Source organism: Oryctolagus cuniculus, chromosome 9 (assembly GCF_964237555.1).
Source record: "Oryctolagus cuniculus chromosome 9, mOryCun1.1, whole genome shotgun sequence".
NCBI classification, from domain to species: domain Eukaryota; kingdom Metazoa; phylum Chordata; class Mammalia; order Lagomorpha; family Leporidae; genus Oryctolagus; species Oryctolagus cuniculus.
This window is the reverse complement of record NC_091440.1, coordinates 17,230,518-17,251,039: the sequence shown is the minus strand read 5'-3', so window position 1 is coordinate 17,251,039 and position 20,522 is coordinate 17,230,518. Positions and strand designations below refer to the sequence as shown.

Genomic DNA, 20,522 nt, shown 5'->3' with positions numbered 1-20,522 from the left:
TGGCTAATCAACTCTAGGACAAATCAACCTGACACATAACTGAGTATTCTGTCCTCTGTCGAACCCTGTGTTTGGTGCTGGGGGAGGGAAAACAAAGGTGTGAACATGAGGTTATTGACAAAAATACCATGAGCGTGTAAGGAAGCGAAAAGCACAGACGTTGTGGGAGTCTCTTCAGAGAACAGGAAACTGAAATAAGCCTCATTGATAAGAACCAAAGGAACAGAGTAGACTGGAAAGGAGATTTCAGGAGAGAAACATACACTGACAGGGAGGTGGGTGCCAGTGTATCGGCTCAGGTAGGAGTCACTCAACAAGCCTCCGCTGGCCCTGCGGCCACAGGCCACGCTCTTGCCTTGCCGGGAGAAGACCTTGGGAACCAGCTGGGCACCGAACCCGTGGGCTGCGTCTTCATGTTCTTTATTCCCAAACTGCCGTGCAAACTCAGGAATTTCCTAACTGAAAATTCAGCACTCCACACGACACCTCATCACACGGTCTCCCTTCCTTACAAAGTCATAGAAAATAACGCACAAAGATCTACACTCATTTTGCACCCTGTGAAAGGAAGCCAGCTGAATTACTCCAACAGGAGCAACCAAAATATTAAGCCAAATCCAGGATACAAAGCAAATCAAGGACCATCAGCCCTGGTGAAGATGTGGGGAGGGGATCCAGGACCCTAATACTACCCCAGCTCTCCCATTCCTAATGCAGTCCTCTGAGAAAAATCCCATGATGCCTTGGTTTACTTGGAACAGCTTGATAACTGGAGAACTTGAACATTATTGACAATACATGGTGTCTTGATCCACTTAGGAGGGAAAACCCACATACCTACATACCTTTTTCAATGGCATCGTCACTTTCTACTTTGCATCTACAAGGCACACAAGGAAACTACTGCTGGTACTGTGACTCAGTATTCCTAAAAAGAGAGAGGTGGCAGGGGCCAGTGATGCCCTCTGCTCTTAAAAGAGGCCAGACCAACAGTGAAGACAGACCCCCATTCATCCAGGGGGTGCCCTCCAGGGGGTGCCCACCAGGGGACACACTATTTTTTGGAAAGTACAGGTGATGTCACGGGACACGCATCAGGCAGGCTCCTCGGTGATCCTCGGAAGCCAGTAAGCATGTGGAGCTAAGCGTTTTTGCAAGAATGCTGCTATCATTATAAATCTGGTCTATCATAATATCGTGAAACTTGTCTCTTTGACAACGGTGCACACACAGCTTGTGTACTAGTTAACAGAATTTCTAATTTCCATCATTTACCGAGAGGTTGTGGGAGGGGGAATATCGTGTTTGAAGGAACCAAGCGGGTTTCAGATCCACTACATGGGATTTGACCAAGGGCCAGGTGAGCAGACAGGGGACAACGAAGGGTGCGGAGGCACGGAGGCCAACAAGGATCCCCCCTGACCCCCACCTCTCCATCACACTAGCTGCTGCAGGTCAAACGCTGGCCCTCAAAAGATACATTCAAGTTCTAAACCCTAGCTTTTGTGAATATGACCTTATTTGGAAATAGGATCTTTGCAGATATACTCGTTAAAAATGCGGTCACCCTGGAGTAGGGCAGGCCCTAAGTCCAATATGGCTGATGTCCCCAGACAAGAAGAAACCCAGACGCACACATAGACTTCGGCACAGGACAACAGAGGCAGAGACTGAAGAGCTGCAGCTGCGAGCTGAGGAACAAGAATTCCCACCAAACCCCAGGAGGGGGCAGAGGCAGGGAAGGAGTCCCGCCCAGGGCCCTCCGAGGGCACAGCACCCTGGGCTCAGGCTCGAAGCCTGCAGAACAGTGAGAGAAGAAAAGCCCGCTGTTTCCAGTCATCCACTTTGCGGCACTTTGTTCCTCACGCACCTGCATCCAATGGCTTCCAGCCCAATCCCAGATCTACTGACTACTGTCCTGAGCCCAGCTCTCTCCCACCACACGTGCTCCAGCTGCTCAGCCCTAGCCATGCTGCCTCCCTTCTGGCCCTCTAAACACAGATGACTTCCTTCCCTAAGACCCTGCCGGATCCCACCGCCTCAGCTACACCTCTCCCAGGTGACTGCAGAGCCAGCACCCTCGTGTTACTGTCCCTCGGGTCCCCATGTGGCCACCCCACCCTTTCTCCTTCATAGCATGTATTCGCAGAGAGCATGAAAGGGCCACAAGGCAAGGAGTGGTCTCACTTATTGCTATACAGACTCCCCTACAAACCGGTACTCAGTGAGACCAGGCATGGGCTGTTCCAGGAAGCAGGTGCTCTGCCTGGCGGCTGTCCCACTGTGTTCCTGTAACTTACACAGGATGTTCTTTAGGCAAACCACATACGACAACCAAAAGGACACAGACAGTTCTTACAGGAGAACAAAAAGCTGTCCCTACAACAGCATTAACAATTTCACAAGAACTGTTAAAATTTCGTAAATGTGATGCCACAGTCCGATATACTTTGAAGCCATTATAGTGACATTTCTACCAGTGCTTTGAATTCATCTTCAAACGCATGAGTGTTGTGAAACCCAGGAGGAAGAGGGAGCTCCCCACACGGCCCAAGGCAGAAAGCCAGCTGGGAGTATCCTCCTTCAACACACTGGAGTGCTAGTGGGTGTCGCAGACTTCCAGAAATTACTTACATCTTTTAATATGAGAATATGACTTGCGGCTTTTAGGTACTGCAACTGATGAGTCACTAAAATGGTGATCTTCTCATGCAAGGTTTGACAAATGCACCTAGAAATGGGAGAGGCACAGCACAGACGCGTTAGTGAGAGTGCTCCAAACTGGAAAGCCATAATGAGAAAAAAGACAACACAGCAGTCAAAGATGCATAGTTTACATACAAATGTGAATATACACTGAACACGGTACACATCAAGGGAGCTGACCAGATCCTTAGTCTCACCATAGCAAACAGGAGCCTTGTTCTGCTGAGAAATTCCAGACAGCAGGCTGGCAAAGGAAGTGGTGGCCGCTAAGCTTTCTTTCTGAAAGTCAGCCTGAGATCTATTTATGTATCTCATGATGAAAATCAAACAGCACGGAGATCCCAAAACCTCACTTATCGGAAATATGAATGATTCAACTGCAGTGTGACAAAGGGGAGAGGGAGATCAGTGCCTCGGCCAGCTTCCTGTGGGTGACTCAGGATGGACATAGGAGCCACACACACACAAGCGTTAGATTCCTCAATGACCTCTGCCAGAGTGCATTTTCCAGGCCCCTCTTCCTAAATAATGGAGAAAAAAAAAATGCTGGTGAGGCCTTGGGAAGGCTCCACAATACTCCAGGCCCAGCCAGGGAGCCTGCTTTCTTTTGTTAGGACTGAACCCAAATGCTCCGAATGTAACATCCTCCATCCACTGAGTCAAAGGTCAAGAGGCACCTCAATATTCAGCCTTACAGTTCTTCCAAAGCAGCTCCTGCGAGTGTTCCTGCGTGTTAAATGCAGACTGAGTTCAGTCCCAGCCCCCACTCCCAGGGGAGCAAGCAGCCTGGCATACAAGACTCAGAGACCACAGCCTGCGCTCCCAGCATAGACTCCAGGATTGCAGGGCCCTGAGCAGAGCACAAAGTCAAGAAAATGGGTCCCAAGGCAACCTCCTGAGGGGGTCAGATCAAAGACAGGACCCTGGTCTGCCTTCCACCCTGGCAATGTTGGGTGAGCTACTAAGCCTTCATGAACCTCAGTTACTCCATCTTAAAATGAGGCTATGGTCAACTTATTTCATGTTCTAGGAAATAAAAGCACTAAGTCGTGAAAAAGGCCCAGAATACTACTGACGCCCGACACTATTGTCAGCATCACCGGTCCACTCTCCCCCTAAGCCACAGCTAACCATATGCTTCTCATTCAGGGTGACAAAGCCCTAAGAGGGCACTCTGGGGACCAGGCCTCTGATCAGAACCAAGGCCCTGACGTAGAGGCACAAACTAGGGCTCCATTCTCTCAATCCATAAGGATTAACGTTTCCCTCTAGACATGTCTTAACTTGGCTGACTTCATACCTAAGTTTCTCAACCTAGCAAATCCCTATTCAGGCTTAGCACTCAAGCTTTGAATGGAATTGTTTATCCTTAATTCAAAATCACCTGCCATAAATCCCTCTTTATAACTATTTGAAGGGAGATGTTAACCATCAAATCTGATAGGCGATAGGCAGCCATGTCCAAGAAGGGTCAAGTTTAAGGTTTTAAAACTTGTTCTGCCACGGATCTTCCATCATCTACAAAAATCACATAAATAACTGAAATAACATGGTGACAGATGACTTTAAAATTTTCCTGAACTATATGTTTTTGCAAAATCTCCAGGAAAACACGGCCCAAATATTTAAGGAAAAAAATTTCCTAGTCTTGTCATAAACCCATTGATTGAGTCAGCAGTGACTCATTTAATTCAGATAGCAAGCCACCCGTGGAGGGCTGTGGGCCCAAAGGAAGGGCATACTGCCCCCTGCAGGCACAGAGGGGAAAGGCAGGTGGGTGGGGTCTGCATCCTCCTTTCTCCATGGCTCTGGCATAAGCAGAAAGAACAGCAAGTGTGTAGACAGACAGACGACAGAACAGGCATGCCTGACTCCGGCATTCCACAGGTCGCCTTGGCTGGGAGTGGAAGGGCTGCAAAGCCGAATGGGGGCAGGCTGCACAGAAGTCTCTTTGCCATTTGAGGGCCTGGTGCTGCACCCAGAAGGTGAGCAAAGCCTAGGAAGGACTGAATCAGGACAGGTGAACCAGTGCTGAGGTCTGAATGTTCATGTCCCCACCCCACCCCCCCACCCACCCCCCACACACACAGTCTCTTGTTGAAACCTAGTCACCAGCGGGAAGGCATTTGGAGGAGGGGTCTTTTCATGGAACTCTGCCCTCATGAATGGGATTAGCCTTCCTTATAAAGGAGGCCTCAGGAAAGAGGGTTGTTGATGGACCATGATGAGCCTGGAGCAGACATCAGACTGGCTGTGGCCCTGAGCTTCGACTTCCCAGCCCCCAGAACTGTGAGACGCGCATTCCTGCTCCTTACAAAGCTCCTGGTCTCAGCCTGCACAAACCACAACTGGGTGTAGGTGACCTAATTATCAGAACAGACCCGCAGAACTCATTTTGTCTGCGGCCGAGAACTTGAGGCTTTTCAAAATGGAACAAGATTGAAAGCTCGAAGCAGATCTGACTGGCATCAGTATCATAAGGGCCCACTTAACGTTTCCAACATATAGTTGTAAAACTCACAAACCTCATAACCATGGATGTAGATCCACGATTGAAGTAAAACTATTAATGGCAAATAGAAGTGTAATTCATTCACTTTTTATACAAAACACTTCACATTCCTAAGCTTCAACACAACCACCATCTTCCATAGCATATTGTTCAATCCAATTTTCTAACTCGTTGAGAACATTCTCCTGAGTGATTTCCTAAATTGCATTCGTGCTCCCTGCTCCAAGTTTCCCCCAAAGAATGTGGGTGCGATTAGCAAACAACCGTTCTAACAAGCTTACTCTTATCAAGTGCATATCCAAAGGCATTAAACCTTCAAGGTGCAAGAGGACATTATAACTCCCTCCTGTGTGCGCAGAAAAACTTGGGGAGCCTCTGTGACATGCATACAGACACCCAGCAATCAGAACACGTTCCTTCCCCTCCCAAGAGACAAACACCACGTCCCATCAGGAGCGGTTCTGCGAGTGATGGAGAACTCGAGTGGACCCGCACAAGGCTCATGCAAGCCACAAAAGCCCTGCTCTGCCCACAGGAAAACCCAATAAGGCACACCCAGGAGCACGCAGGCGGGAAGGATGAGAGAAGAGAGCTGAGGGCAAGGACAAGGGCAGCTGCCTCTGCTCTCTGCCTTCTGGAAGACGCAACGCCACCACACTGGTTTTTTGTTGTGGCGATAAAATAGAATTTACCATTTTCACAATTTATAAGCACACAGTGGCATGAGGTACATTCACACTGCTGGGCAACCATCAGCACCATTTAATTCTAGAACTTTCTTGTCATCCCAGTTCCAGGCACATTTCCCAAGCACACTCTGATGGGAACATGTCTAGTGACCCCCACCTGGAGTCCCACACTCATGCAATATCTCATGTCCCAACCCCTGGAATCTATCCTGGCAATCTAAGGGGGCTTCCAAATGGCTGTGGGTGAACTGAATTAAAAGATAACGGGAGGGGCCAGTGCTCTAGCATAGCAGGTAAAGGCGCCGCCTGCAGTGCCGGCATCCCATATGGGTGCCAGTTCAAGTCCCAGCTGCTCCACTTCCGATCCAGCTCTCTGCTATGGCCTGAGAAAGCAGTAGAAGATGGCCCAAGTCCTTGGGCCCCTGCACCCATGTGGGAGACCTGGAAGAAGCTCCTGGCTCCTGGCTTCCGATTGGCCCAGCTCTGGTCGTTGCGGCAATTGGGGAGTGAACCAACAGACAGAAAACCTCTCTCTCTCTCTCCTCTGCCTCTCTGTAACTCTGCCTTTGCAATAAATAAAATAAAAGATAATGAGAAGTATGGGAGTATGGCCTGGCAGTTAAGACATTGTCTAAAATGTATGCATCTCATATCAGAGTACCTGTGCTTAACCCCCAGTGCTGATCCACCTTCCTGCTAACGGGACCCTAAGAAGAAACAGGCAGTGGAGTCCCTGCCACCCACATGGGAGATCTGAACTGAGTTCCTGGCTCCTGGCTTTGACTTGGGTGGTCGTGGCCATTTGGGGGGTAAACCAGCAGACAGATGGGAGCTTTCTGTCTCTGTCTCTAAAATCAATCAATAAATGATTTTTTTAAAAAAACTGGTACACTTTCATGAACTTTTTGAAGTCCCTTTGTATGCTACCCTAACTCTGCTCAAATCCTTCATTACTTTGCTACATGGGACAACTGATACGGACTAAATTGCTTAGGTGAGGCCATAATTCCTGCTCTCTTAGAATTCGGAGACAGGACCCTTAAAAAGGCAAGTCAAAACGAGGCCACAAGGGTGCACCCCGCTCCAATCTGATGACCTGTTAGGCAGAGCAACCTTGGCACAAGAGGAGGAAAGGAGACGGGAGGATGCGAAGCGGTGATTACTAGTAAGCCAGCGAGAGGTCAAGGCAGAAACCAAACCTGCTGACACTTTGATCTTGGGCTTGCAGCCCCCAGAACGGTGAGAACACAGAATCCAGCTGTTTAAGCCTCCTGGTGTGCAGCATTCTATTACAGCTGCCCCCGTGGCCGACACAGCACCTCCCCGCGAGCCTCTCCAAGCATCCTTTTTGCTGCAGAACCCACGTCCTCCACTCTGGGAAGACTTGTCTGCTTGCTGTTCCAATCACGCACTCTGCTGGCTACCGTCTCTACATCTCTGCTTCTACAGCTCCTTCTGCCACAAGGAGCTGAATCCACTTCACAGCCTCTACAAACGCTTCCCAGCCTGCAGGGCCACAGGCTTGGCCACTTCCTGCTGAGCCCAGCCCACATCGTGCCCTCTAAAATCAGCCTAGAGCTGCCCACTTATTCCTCCACCTAGCACGGACTTCCCTGTATTAAAATCCTCTTAGGCCTACTTGTCTTGATCAACTCCAGGTAGAAATTTCTTTTCTTTTTTGACAGGTAGAGTTATAGACAGTGAAAGAGAGACAGACAGAGAGAAAGGTCTTCCTTCTGTTGGTTCACTCCCCAAATGGCCGCTATGGCCGCGCTGCACCGATCTGAAGCCAGGAGCCAGGTGCTTCCTCTTGGTCTCCCATGCAGGTACAGGGGTCCAAGCACTTGGGCCATCCTCCACTGCCCTCCCGGGCCATAGCAGAGAGCTGGCCTGGAAGAGGGGCAACCAGGACTAGAACCGGCGCCCATATGGGATGCCAGTGCCGCAGGCGGAGGATTAACCAAATGAGCCACAGCGCTGGCCCTGGTAAATTTCTTAAAGGCAGGAACGAGATCCTCATTTCTTTGGGTCTCTTTCTCTGTCCAGTTGGGTCCTTAACTTCTCCATAGCTTTCTGTCATCCTTTAGGAAATGAAGATGTTTTGTGCATCAGCATCTGTCAGAGCAACTGGGGCTCAGCTGAAAGGGTGCACTGGGATTAACGAGGTAAACCACACACACAAAGCCAATCGAGGGACAAATACGGATGCTGCTTATTTATTTAGAAGTTGTTAAGAAAGATTGGTTTATTTATTTGAAAGGCAGGACACACACAGAGAGAGAAAGAGAGATCTTCCATCTAACGGTTCACTCTCCAAATGCCTACAGCCAAATCTGGGCTAGTCTGAAGCCAGGAGCCAAGAACTCCATCCAGGTCTCCCACATGTGTGAGGCAGGGGCCCACGTACTTGGCCCATCCTGTGCTGCTTTCCAAGGCACATTAGCAGAAAACTGGATCAGAAGTGGAGCAGCCAGGATTTAAACTACCACTGTGATATAAGATGTAGGCGTGCAAGCAGCAGCTTAACCTGCTGTGCCACAACGTTGGCCCTTCTGCACGCTATTTAAGCAAGATCAAGTTCACCATGCTTTCACAAAAGCCAATCTAAACCACAGAGGAAGTGTCAGTCAGCACCTTCGATTACAGTACACACAAAAAACATTCCAGAGTCATTCTACCTCGTGGCTCAGTGGCTAAACAAGAGCCAAAGAAAACAAATTCCAGAAACACCCAGTGAAAAATCAGGAGTCCAGCCAGATTCCACAGACCTAGTTTCAAATGCAAGCTAATGCTCCACGTCTAGGGGTCATTAAGTGTTAGTTCTGCTAAGAATCCACAAATCAACAGGAAACTCTCAAGCCATACTCTGATACGGAAGAAATCATTCTAAAACTCCAGGTTTCACGAATTACTTCCAAATCTACAGGTTAGTAAGTCCTCCAGGCCTTTCCACAGCAGCTCTCTCTTGGCCCTAAAATCCCTACTTGCGATGACCATAAATCAAACAGGAAGGAAAGAACGGAAAGCCCAGGGCCAGGGTGCCAAGTCCCATCCCTCAGCTGAAGCAGCCTGCGCCATCTTTCTTCTTCCAGCCACAGTTTCCAGGTAAGCAATCAAGCAGAAGCTACAAAGTGGGCCCAGTTTGCCATCTGGCTCTCAAATCCCTAACCATGTTCTCTGCTCACTGCCATCCTCTTGTGCACCTTCCTACCTTGATCTCCTATTTGTGCAAAATTGTTCCCTAGCGTGGATCTTCTGGGTGGGACTGGGGGTATCCCCCCGCAGGAGGAGCTGAATTTCATGAAGTCACAAAGGCTCTCCTGAGCTGACCCTGGATGGTTGCTGGAAAGCAGAGACGGCATAAAACAAGGTTCAACTCACTGCTGGAACAAGTGCCTGCTGACTTCCGCGTCGACCGCACTGAGAGGGTCGTCCAGGAGGTAGATGTCGGCGTCCTGATACACTGCCCTGGAAAAGGGAAGAGACCCCAGATGAGGAAGAGTGTCCCCTCCCAGCTCGCACCTAGGAACCGCGACAGTGTTCCACCCCTGCGCTACCCAGCCAATAAAGCACGACCCGCCTTTCACATGCGCCCACCACGCAGCAAGTGGGCTCAACGTGCCCGTGACCTCCAGCAGCAGTGTGAAAGTGTGCAGGCGGCCGAGAGGCGGCTTACCTGGCCAGGTTCACCCGTGCCTTCTGCCCTCCGCTCAGCGTGGCTCCCCGATCTCCTATCACTGTCAGATCCCCATCCTCCAAAAGCTGCAGATCCTACAGGGAGCAAGACAAGGTGAGGGGGAGCCGTAAAGTAGTTCTCCCACTACCACCAGTTGTTTTTGAGGAATCAATTTGGATTTGATCAACAGCAATGCATGTATTCCATGGTGGCTAAATCGTAACATTGAACCATTCCAAAAATCTCTCGGGTGTACTGTTGATTTTAATGCTGTAGATTAGCAGAGCTCTGTGCACTTCACCATTTTAACAGGATCCACTGGGCTTCAGCTCTAGGTCAGGCATGGTTCTGAGAGCAGTGAAGGAAACCAAGGGCCTAGAGCTTCCACACAGGAGACAGGTAATATACACAGAGTCAAGTCCACAAGGGCTTTGGTCAACGGGGTCTAGCAGAGACCTGGTAGAGGGCAGGCCGGGAGGAAGGGCGTACAGTGTAGAGGAATGAGCAAGGGCAGAGGCCAAAGGCAGACGCAGGCCCAAGGTGTGCAAAGCACAATCCAGAGGGCAGTTCAGCTGGGGCAGAGCAGGGAGAGTTGTGGGAGATGAGGGCAGAGGACGCAAAAAGGGTCCCAGTTTCACTCCCTCTAAAGGCAGAACAATGACTCCGTCTGGCTCAGGTTAAGGAACCACTCCTGTCGCTGCGGGAGACAGACAGTAAAGGCCAAGGGTGCCAGCAGGGCAGGAGTTGGCAGCCCCGGCTACAATCTGTTGAGAAAGGACTGTGGCTAGGACCAGAGTGGGGACAAGGAAATGGACAGACGTGGTCACATTCGAGGCAAACCTCACCTTGCCTGCAGGATGGGGGTGGGCTGGGAGAGAAGAGGAGGAAGAGGATGACATTGCCCTTGGCAATGTGAGAAAGGGAAAGCACAGGGTTGCTGTGCATTGAGCTGGAGAAGATGCTGGATATGGGTTTCAGGCAAAAAAAAGTCAAAACCATGGGCAGGGCAAAGTGAGATACCTATTGGTGATGCTGAGTAACAACCACACATGTAGGTCTGAAGGTCTGTGCTGAACACATGGAAATACCGTAAGGGTTATCACTATCCACATGGCTCCCAAAGCCGTGGGATTCATCGTATCAGAGAATCAGTGTACAGGTGGTCGGTCAGCCTAGAGGTTAAGACACCAGTTAGGATGTCTATATCCCATATTAGAGTGCTGGGATTGGGTCTGATTCCAGCTTCCTGATCCAAAGCCAGGAGCCAGGTGCTTCCTCCTGGTCTCCCATGCAGGTGCAGGACCCAAGCACTTGGGCCATCCTCCACTGCACTCCCGGGGCCACAGCAGAGAGTGGACTGGAAGAGGAGCAACCAGGACAGAATCCAGCGCCCCAACCGGGACTAGAACCTGGCCCATACGGGATGCCGGCGCCGCAGGCAGAGGATTAACCAAGTGAGCCACAGTGCCGGCCCCAGTATTTAACTAAAATTTAACCACATGTTTGTTCTATAACACGCTCTCACTAAAAAAGCAGACACATAACACAAGCAGAGAGAAATCAGGAGATGGCTCTGTGGGCTTGAACCAACGGACCAGAAACACAACCAGCATCCTTCAGCGATGGTGAAATCCCACTGGGGAGACCACCAGGATGGCTCCTGAGGGTCAGACACAAGGCCCGGACACGGGGTAATTCCAGATCCAGACAGCAGGGCACTCACGCCGCTGTCCACAGCTTCTCCTGATGTGGAGCTGCCCTTCCTATCACAGTTTGTCTCCCCGCATCTCCATCCCCTCCTCTGAAACCATCCCTGTGTTTCCCGTCAGAAAGCAGCTCTCTGTCCACTGGGTTCCAATAGCTCTGTTTCTGTTGCTCACAAAGGACTGGCCCTGTTCTGCATCACAGACCTTGTGCGTATGCCAGGCTAATCTCCCCAGTACAGCCAGCTCCCACGTGGCAGGAACCAGGCACCAAGCATGGCTCCCAGTGCCTGATATTATCTCCAGGCCCCACAACCACCTGCAAAGTAAGTATTGCTCCATTTCACAGACAGTCAAATGGAGACGGAAGAAAGTCGCAAGTAATGCGACTCCCTGGGAGGGCAAGAACACGAACCAAGTTCACACTCTTCTGCTGTTCCTCATCTCGCTACCCTCTGCAGGTACTGAAAGTCACATTAATGAAGGCAATACTAAAACAACTCAAAATTCAGACATCTGTATTCACACACAGACGTATCAAGAAACTTAGTCTCCACATTTAGATTTGGTTCACATTCCTTTTACTCTAAGCCTTTTTTTTTTTTTAAGATTTATTTATTTGAAAGGCAGAGTTGCAGACAGAGAGGAAGAGACACAGAGAGAAAGATATTCCATCTGCTTGTTCACTCCTCAGATGGCTGCAATGGGCTGGGCCAGGCCAAACCAGGAGCCAGGAGTTTCATTTGGGCCTCCCAGATGGGTGGCAAGGGCCCAATTACTCAGCTCATCTTCTGCTTGTTTCCCAGGCACACGAGCAGGGAGCTGGATGGAATTGGAGCAGCCAGGACACAAACAGGCAGCCATATGGGATACCGGGGTGCAGGTGGCAGCTTAACTCGCTATGCCACAATGCCAGCCCCAGAAGGCATTTCTTGTTTCCTATGATGTCGCCATGGAATGATGTGGTTATCCCAGCTGAGAGATGAAAACCTCAAGCTATAACAATAATTATACTACACTTGTCAAGGCAGATTGAAAAGAACGCGTCCACCTTGCCAGGAATGTGGTAAGTATGAAAAGGAACTAGAAGCCTGCAGGTGCCCAGTGGGGTTCATAAATTCCAGGGATGTACACAGGAAAATACTAAACCTGAATTTTTCAACGTCATAGCCTTGCATACAAATTGCTTGGATGTTCTAAGAAGTGTTCAAGGCTTAAAAAATACCATGCAGGCCAATGTTACATCATGCATTGTGTTTAGTATGGGGACTTTTTATCCTTAGCTTTGTTACTGTACTGTGTATGAAGCACTTAGACAGAAATCGACTCAAATACTAGAAGTTGCATACTCAAGACACAGTCTTCCTAACATGTCCTGTTTTATGTGATTTGGCCCCAAAATTAATAGCCCTTACAATTAGGAGCTAACATTTATAGCGGGCCCATGACATCCCTGGCAACCAAGGACTTTAAATTCATGGTCACATTTGGTCCTCATGACAGCCTTATGTGATGGATGTTATTATTATCTCCACCTTATGGAAGAAGCAACCTGTAACTTTGCAAGTTGAGACACTTAGGTAGAATCTCACACTCAGTGAAGAGTAATGGAGGCTCAACCCCAGAGCTGTCTGACCCGGGGCCTCGGCTTTTAACTGTTCCTCGCAACGTTCCTAAGATTATTACACCGTGTCCTGAGGAATGCCCCATAACTCACCACAATGTCACTTTAAAAATGTAATCAGCCTAAAGACGTGGCTACGTGGTTTTTGTTCAATTAACTCATAAATTTACCTTAATCAGATCTACAGTGATGCACCTATTTATTATCCCTGTATCTGATATGAGAGATCTTGCTTTGCTCTGTTTTATGAGGGGCAAAAGGGAGCTTAAGGAGTAAGCTTTACTCCATATTTCTTACTGATGGATTTAGAGAAAGGCGCTATAATAGTGACAAATCCCACTGACCAAAAATCTCCACGCATTGCCTGAAATCCAGACAGTCATGCCCAAACTCCCCCACTGACAAGGAAGGAAACTGAGGCAAACCCGGGGAGCTCCTGGCTTCCTCTAACACCAAGCCTTTCCTATTCCATCTTCAGTCTCTGCACCTACAGGCCTAGATAATTCCAGAAGGTGTCTATCATCTGTGACCACCTTGTGCCCGCCCCCTGACACACGGATTCAGAAAAGAGACTGACAGAGGACCGCACGACTCTTTGAGCGCCTCCCCGATTTCTTAAAGACCTCGGTGACTGCTGCTACAGCGAGTCAGCTCTGAGCACAGGCATCCTTGAGGAAATCGTCTAAGTGAGGGTTCGGGTTCGGCAGCAGACACACAAGCGGTAACACGATGGGCCGAGCATGCCAGCCAGTGCAGGACAAGGCCAGGGCAGCCTCTGGCTCTGCTGTGCTTCTGCACCCTGGGCCTGGCTTCCTGCCCAGGAGGGGAACCAGCACACAGAGAACATGTGTCCCTCTGCAGTGCAGGGTTAGCTTTGTTAACACCAAAACAGAGAAGCACCACCCTCCAGTCTCTGTGCAGCCCTGCCCTGCGGGGGACCCCTTCTGCACAGCAGTCCGTGCCATGCAGACGCCTCGAGGTAGCTAAAGACACAGACTGGTGGCCATGGGAGATGCTGAACACAGCCAGTACCCCAGCACCTGCTGAGACACTGGGACCCAGATGTCCACAGATGGGGAGGGTGAGGGCAGGGCTGGCCTGACCTGAGCAAAACCAATCCAGGTAAGAGGAAAAGCCTGGGATATGTTTTCTCTACCTTCCACGTTCTTCAATCACCCAATTTAATCACACACAGTTCCACAACTGAGAGGTGGCGAGGCACAGGGGAGGGGGCATCTGGACCCGTGCACATGTGCGTTTGAACTTGAACTGCAAATGCTGAGTCACTTCAGTTCTCAAAACCACTGTCTTCCCAAACGAAGAAAGAAGCATCCAAGACACTGGGAAATTGTGGAGAGGGGTTAGGATTCATACATCTTTGTATGTGCATGTGTGAGCGACATGGGGCAGGGGTGGGGATTAGCACACAGTGGACCCTGAACAAATGGGATCAAGACTGGGCTACATCTGCTTCCCCCTTCTTTTCTTATCAGGGATATATTCCATTTAATAAAAATCAAGTTCATCACTACTACCTCGATATCGTGTCTAAAAACACATTATCTCTCATGAACAATAACCCAACAGAAGGCAATAAAAGCCCATTGAACAGCAATTATATCTTTTGTCCACATCATCATAAAATGTGCTACCCACCTGATACAATCTGAGATTCAAGGCAACTTTCAAACAAACGTACTCCTTCCTTGAAAAGCTGGTTAGGAGCCTTCAATGCTACACCTCTGGCGGTGTCTACGGCCCTACCCACAGGTATAAGAGAACGGCCAGACATCCAGGCCACTGGGCAGACCCTGCAGAAAGCCCTCTGATGCCATCATTCCCTGAGCTCCACAACCCAAAAAGGGCAACACAGTATTTCTCCCGGAGACCTTCTCTTCCTTTTCCTAACTTACATTCTCCTAGCTGTGTGTTCCGTTTCCATTCATCATCACCAATTTTCTTTAAATCTCAGTACACAATTACACATTTCATCTTACCATTGTCTTCCAAACTGTCATCTTTTTCAAGATTTTATTTATTTGAAAGGCAGAGTTACAGAGAGGCAGAGGCAGAGAGAGAGAGAGGTCTTCCATCTGCTGGTTCACTCCCTAAATGGCTGCAATGGCTACAGCTGGGGCAATCTGAAGCCAGAAGTCTGGATTTTCTTCCGGGTTTCCCAAGTAGGTGCAGGGGCCCAAGCACATGGGCCATCTTCCACTGCTTTCCCAGGTATATGAGCAGGGAGCTGGATCAGAAGTGGAGCAACCAGGACTCGAACCGGTGCCCATATGGGATTGCCAGCACTGCAGGCGGCAGCTTTACTCACTACACCACAGTGCCAGCCCCACAAACTGTCATTTCTGAAAGCAACCTCACTACTGGTAAAAGATGCATGTTAAAAAAAAGTTAAAGCCTTTCATTTTCCTTTATTATTATTGCTGTTGCTGTTTTAATTAGATATTTATATGTAATTATATATCATTATATATTTATCACTTTACATAATCAAGTATTTACATTTCACTATTTATTGTATAATTACATACTTATATATTTTATATTTATTATTATATGATCGTACATATTTATAGAGCAGTGTGATCATTTGATACCCGTAACCAATGTGGTGAGCAAACCAGGTTCCAGCTCCTGAAAGTTTTAAATCTGATTAACAGCAATTGTGTGGCGTGCTATTTCAATAACTGTGTATTGATCAAATCAGGGTCATTAATGATGTCTCTTCTCCTGGCCATGAGTTTGTTTGGAGACTGGGAGTCCTGCAAGTAAAACAGGAAGCAGAAAGGGGAACGCGTGGACACAAAGGGGCTCTGGGGACATGGGCCCAGCGTGAGAATCTGAGTCAAACCAGTGAGGATGGAGGTCTCTTAATGCGCTCACTGAATATGCGTCAACACCACTGAGAACGCTGACCATCTCAAGGAATGTGGATCATTTTTCAAGGTGTTATAATTTTTTTCAAGTGAGTTATCTGCTAGAGAAAAACAATAAAATAGTTACGGACCAAATACTGTGAGGTCTGAGACCCCCTTCACAATAACGGGTGGGCTAGGGAGGAGGCGAGATTGGCCACCAGCTGATTCCGTTTCAAGCTGCGAGACAGGCACGGGAAGCCTCCACATGCTCTCCACTGCTCACGCTCTAATTGTCCATTTTTTTAAAAAGTTAAAATTAGAGCTTCAAAAACAAAACAAAAAATCCTCCTCCCCAAAAAAGAAACAACTTATAAATGTCATTACATCAGGAATAAAATGTACAGAAAGAATGTGTACGTGACTTGTGTCTGTATGTGTGTATACTTGTGCACGTGTGTATAGCTATCCAGAAAACTGGCTTAAGCACTAACTAGCATTCAAAAATCTTTCCAAATTAAAAAGAAGGGGCCGGCATTGTGACATACTGGGTAAAGCTGCCCCCGTGACATCAGCATCCCATGCGGGTACTGGTTCATGTTCTGGCTGTCCGACTGCTGATCCAGCTCCATGCTGACAAGCCTGGAAAGGCAGCAGAGAATGGCCCAAACGTCCAGGTCCCTGCATCCATGTGGGAGACCTGGAGGAAGCCCCTGGCTCCTGGCTCTGGTCAGGCCCAGCCTCAGCTGTTGTGGCCATTTGCGGAGCAAACCATCGGATGGAAGAGCTCTGTCTCTCTCTCTCTCTCTCTCTCATTTTTAAAATTTCTTTATTTATGTATTTGGAAGGCAGATTTACAGACAGAGAGGGAGAGACAGAGAGACTTTCCGTCGGCTGGTTTACTCTGCAGATGGACACAACAGCTGGTGCGGGGCAAGGCCAAAGCCAGGAGCCAGGAGCTTCCTCCAGGTCTCCCATGTGGGTGGCAGGGGCCCAAGCACTTAGGCCATCTTCCTGTGCTTTCCCAGTCTGTTGCAGGGAGCTGGATCGGAAGTGGAGGAGTCAGGACACAAGCCAGTGCCCATATGGGATGCCAGCAACTCTGCCTTTCAAATAAATAAATAAATCTTCCAAATTAAAAAAAGAACGTCTTAACAAACCTTGTAGTTTAACACTAAAATTCAAGAATGAAATTCAAGTCACCACTCACCTTTTTCAACGCACAAGCCTTTATTACTTTTTCATATCGCTCCTTTTCATACTTCTTCCCAAAGAGAATGTTGCTCCTCACGGTTCCGGAAAACACCCAGGGCTGCTGTGAAACATAGGCAACTCTGCCATGCACACGGACCAGGCCCTGGCTCGGGGGCAGCTCTCCCAGGACTGCACTCAACAGCGAAGACTGAAACAGATCACACAAACACGCATGACATCAGCACACGGGACAGCCCAGCCTGGCCCTTGGGGTTTGACAAACACCACCCTTTCATGGAGAGCAAGACAAAGTACAGCACCGGAAGTTGCAATTAAAAACACACACACACACATACACACACACTCTGCAAATAACAGTAGCAGGCTGATGTAAAAGAATGGTCTATAAAGCATATTAACAAAAGGGTCTAACAACCTACTCTGCAAATGAGTTTCCCCCCAGTGAAAGGTTATACGGGGCAAAGACTAACTAATAATGTTTACAGCCACAGAACAGCTTTACTCCAAAGAGTCCATGGAAAATGAAATTAAAAGGAAGGTTTAGGGAGTGGGCAGTCTGTGTGGCAGAGCCTGGCTTCCGTTACAGCCCCAACTCCTAACTCCAGCTTCCTGCCGATGTGAACCCTGGGAGGAGCAGCCATGGTTCAAGTAACTGGGCTCCTGCCATGCACGTGGGAGACCTGCATGCTACTGCCAGTTCCCAGGTTCGGCCCCAGCCCACGCCGTTGCAGGCATTTGAGAAGTGAACCAGCAGATGGGAGCACTCTCTCTCTTCTCTGTATCTTTTGCCTCTCAAAAACTGAAAAAGCAAACAAGTTTATTTGAGTGCAAAAACTGGAACATATACAGGTTGTTTTTTTTTTAATAGCACACATTTTCCATGAACTCTTTGAAGATCCTCCATGTGTGGCCATGGGACCTTCTTGCCAAACCCATGTTTCCGTGGACGGACTGAGAAATGCCGTTCCAGATATGCCAAATAAAACTGTGTTACATGCAGCTTTGGACTCAGCTCCAGAAACGCAGCCCGAGGACTTGCCTTTCCTGCTCCCACAGGGCCGACCACAGCCAGCAGCTCCCCGGGTCTGACGGTGAAGGAGAGGCCTTGAAGGGTGGGCGTGTCTGAGGCCTGCAAGAGAAGTCATGAAAGTGTGCCCATTTCAGTCCAGCAGCACAAACCGCTGGCAGAACACAGAGAACATGGCACTGGACAGCCACAGGATTTCAGTGCAAACAACAAGGCGTCTTGGGTCATTTTTTTTTTTTTTTAATTTATTTCTCTGAAAGGTAGAGTTAGAGAGAGAGGGAGAGGCAAAGAGAGTTTTTCCATCCACTGGTTCACTCCCCAAATGGCCAAAATGGCCAAAGGCAGGAGCCAGGAGCCAGGAGCTTCTTCCGGGTCTCTCATGCTGGTACAGGGGCCTAAGCACTTGGTCCATCTTCCGCTGCTTTCCCAGGTGATAACAGACAGTTGGATTGGAAGAGGAGCAGTTGGGACTCGAACCAGCGCCTATAAGGGATGTTGGCACTGCAGGCAGAGGCTTAGCCCACTATGCCACAGCTCCGGCCCCTTCTTGGCTCACATTAACACACCAAAACAGTATCCTTAATATCCCTTCATTAGGACTTTATTCATTTTCGATTTCATTAGCCTCCACAAGGTGGCAACATAAGCACATGGCATTCCCAGTCCTTGACTAATAAATAATTGGAGATCCCTACACTAATCTTCCCATTTTCTCTAGATAAACAACGAATCCCAGGGGCCAGCATCATGGCACAGCCAGTGAAACCATGGCTTGTGACGCTGGCATCCTACAGAGTGCCAGCAGGGATCCCAGCTGCTCTGCTTCCAATCAAGCTTCCTGCTAAGGTGCCTTGGAAGGCAGTAGATGGTAACGCCCAAATGCTTGGGTCCCTGCCGCCCACATGGGAGACTGGGGTGGAGTTCCTGGCTCTTGGCTTTGGCCTGACCCAACTCTGGCTATAGCAGCCATTTGCAGAGTGAACCAACAGACGGAAAAGCAATATCCCTTCCCCTACCCTTACCTTGCAATAAAATAAATAAATCTAAAAAAAAAAAAAAAAGTGAATCTCATGAAGACTCCCCCAGCAAGAAAAACTTCCTAAAATCACTCTGGGCAAATGAACTCCTGAAACTGAAGGTCAAGGCTGTAACCAGAGCTCTAAGGCCTCCAGCAACAAAAGTAAGAAAGAAAGAAATTAAGTACAGGATCAGTGTTGTATCTGTAGCATGCACTTTGTTCCCTGGACAAACAGGGACAACACAGTACTTCTACTGGAACCACCACAGAGGCACCGGTTACACACAGGGGAAGGTTAAAGCACTCATTACATTCATTAAGATAGAGACTGGCCGGCGCCGCGGCTCACTAGGCTAATCCTCCGCCTTGCGGCGCCGGCACACCGGGTTCTAGTTCCTGTCGGAGCGCCAGATTCTGTCCCGGTTGCCCCTCCTCCAGGCCAGCTCTCTGCTGTGGCCAGGGAGTGCAGTGGAGGATGGCCCAGGTGCTTGGGCCCTGCACCCCATGGGAGACCAGGAGAAGCACCTGGCTCCTGCCTTCGGATCAGCGCGGTGCGCCGGCCACAGCGGCCATTGAAGGGTGAACCAATGGAAAAGGAAGACCTTTCTCTCTATCTCTCCCTCTCACTGTCCACTCTGCCTGTCAAAAAATAAAATATATATATATATATAAAAAGAATTTATAAAAAAATTAAATTTAAAAAAAAAGAGACTGGAGGCTACGCATGTTTTTACCTATACAGTCTGAGCATCCCAAACATGGGAATACAAAACCCAAAGAAACTCTTTGGGGGACAACATGATGCTTCAAGTAGGAAATCCCACACTTGACCTTATGTGACAGGTGGCACTCAAACTGCAGGTGTGCTAAAACGGTTACATGAATTACCTCCTGGCTAGGCATAAGGGGTGTGCATGAGACACACATGAATTTCACGTGTAGACTTGGGTTCTACCCCCAAGACAGCTCAGTATGTATCTGCACATATTCCAAAGTCTGAAAAAATAAGCGTTCTGAACCACTTCTGGTTCCAAGCATTTTGGGGAAGGGATATTCAACCTGCAGTAAATGTCAAGAAAATTTTCAGTAACTGCTAATATTTTAAAAACTGACTTTACAGGTCCTAAGTAAAGGGCCAAGCAAAAGTCACTTCTACAGAGAACTTCCAATTAAGACGCTGGTGTTAAAAAAAAAAAAAGAAGAAGAAGAAGCTGGTGTGTGATGCAGGAGAAACTTCAGTCTCTCTGCTCCTATGTATCAATGACTATTTCTGATTTTCCTACTTCTTACTCAGTGTTGACTGCAAGGCATGAGTCACATACAAATCCCAGCTTGCCTTCTACTGGGTAGGTTCTTGTTAGGAGAGGGTCCTGCCCCACAGAGGCGGCTTGGGACGGGGCAATGGTCTGCTGCAACCACAAGGGGGCAGCATTTGGCGGCTCAGGGAGCCCAGCCCCTTCCTGGTCTTCCAGACTTCCAGAC

General features: G+C 48.8%; 1 protein-coding gene across 2 annotated transcripts in view; it reads right to left on the bottom strand.

Moving 5' to 3' along the window:
- The window catches only part of ABCC4 (ATP binding cassette subfamily C member 4 (PEL blood group)), a 267,134-nt gene that overhangs the window by 148,067 nt on the left and 98,545 nt on the right, over nucleotides 1-20,522 (bottom strand). For both annotated transcript variants that reach the window (XM_002713003.5, XM_051850536.2), the window contains 5 exons: nucleotides 18,035-18,124; nucleotides 16,991-17,182; nucleotides 9,584-9,678; nucleotides 9,289-9,375; nucleotides 2,635-2,731 (listed from right to left, as the gene is read on the bottom strand). In XM_002713003.5, coding sequence (XP_002713049.1) covers nucleotides 2,635-2,731; nucleotides 9,289-9,375; nucleotides 9,584-9,678; nucleotides 16,991-17,182; nucleotides 18,035-18,124 — 561 coding nt within the window. The remainder of the gene's footprint in view (nucleotides 1-2,634; nucleotides 2,732-9,288; nucleotides 9,376-9,583; nucleotides 9,679-16,990; nucleotides 17,183-18,034; nucleotides 18,125-20,522) is intronic.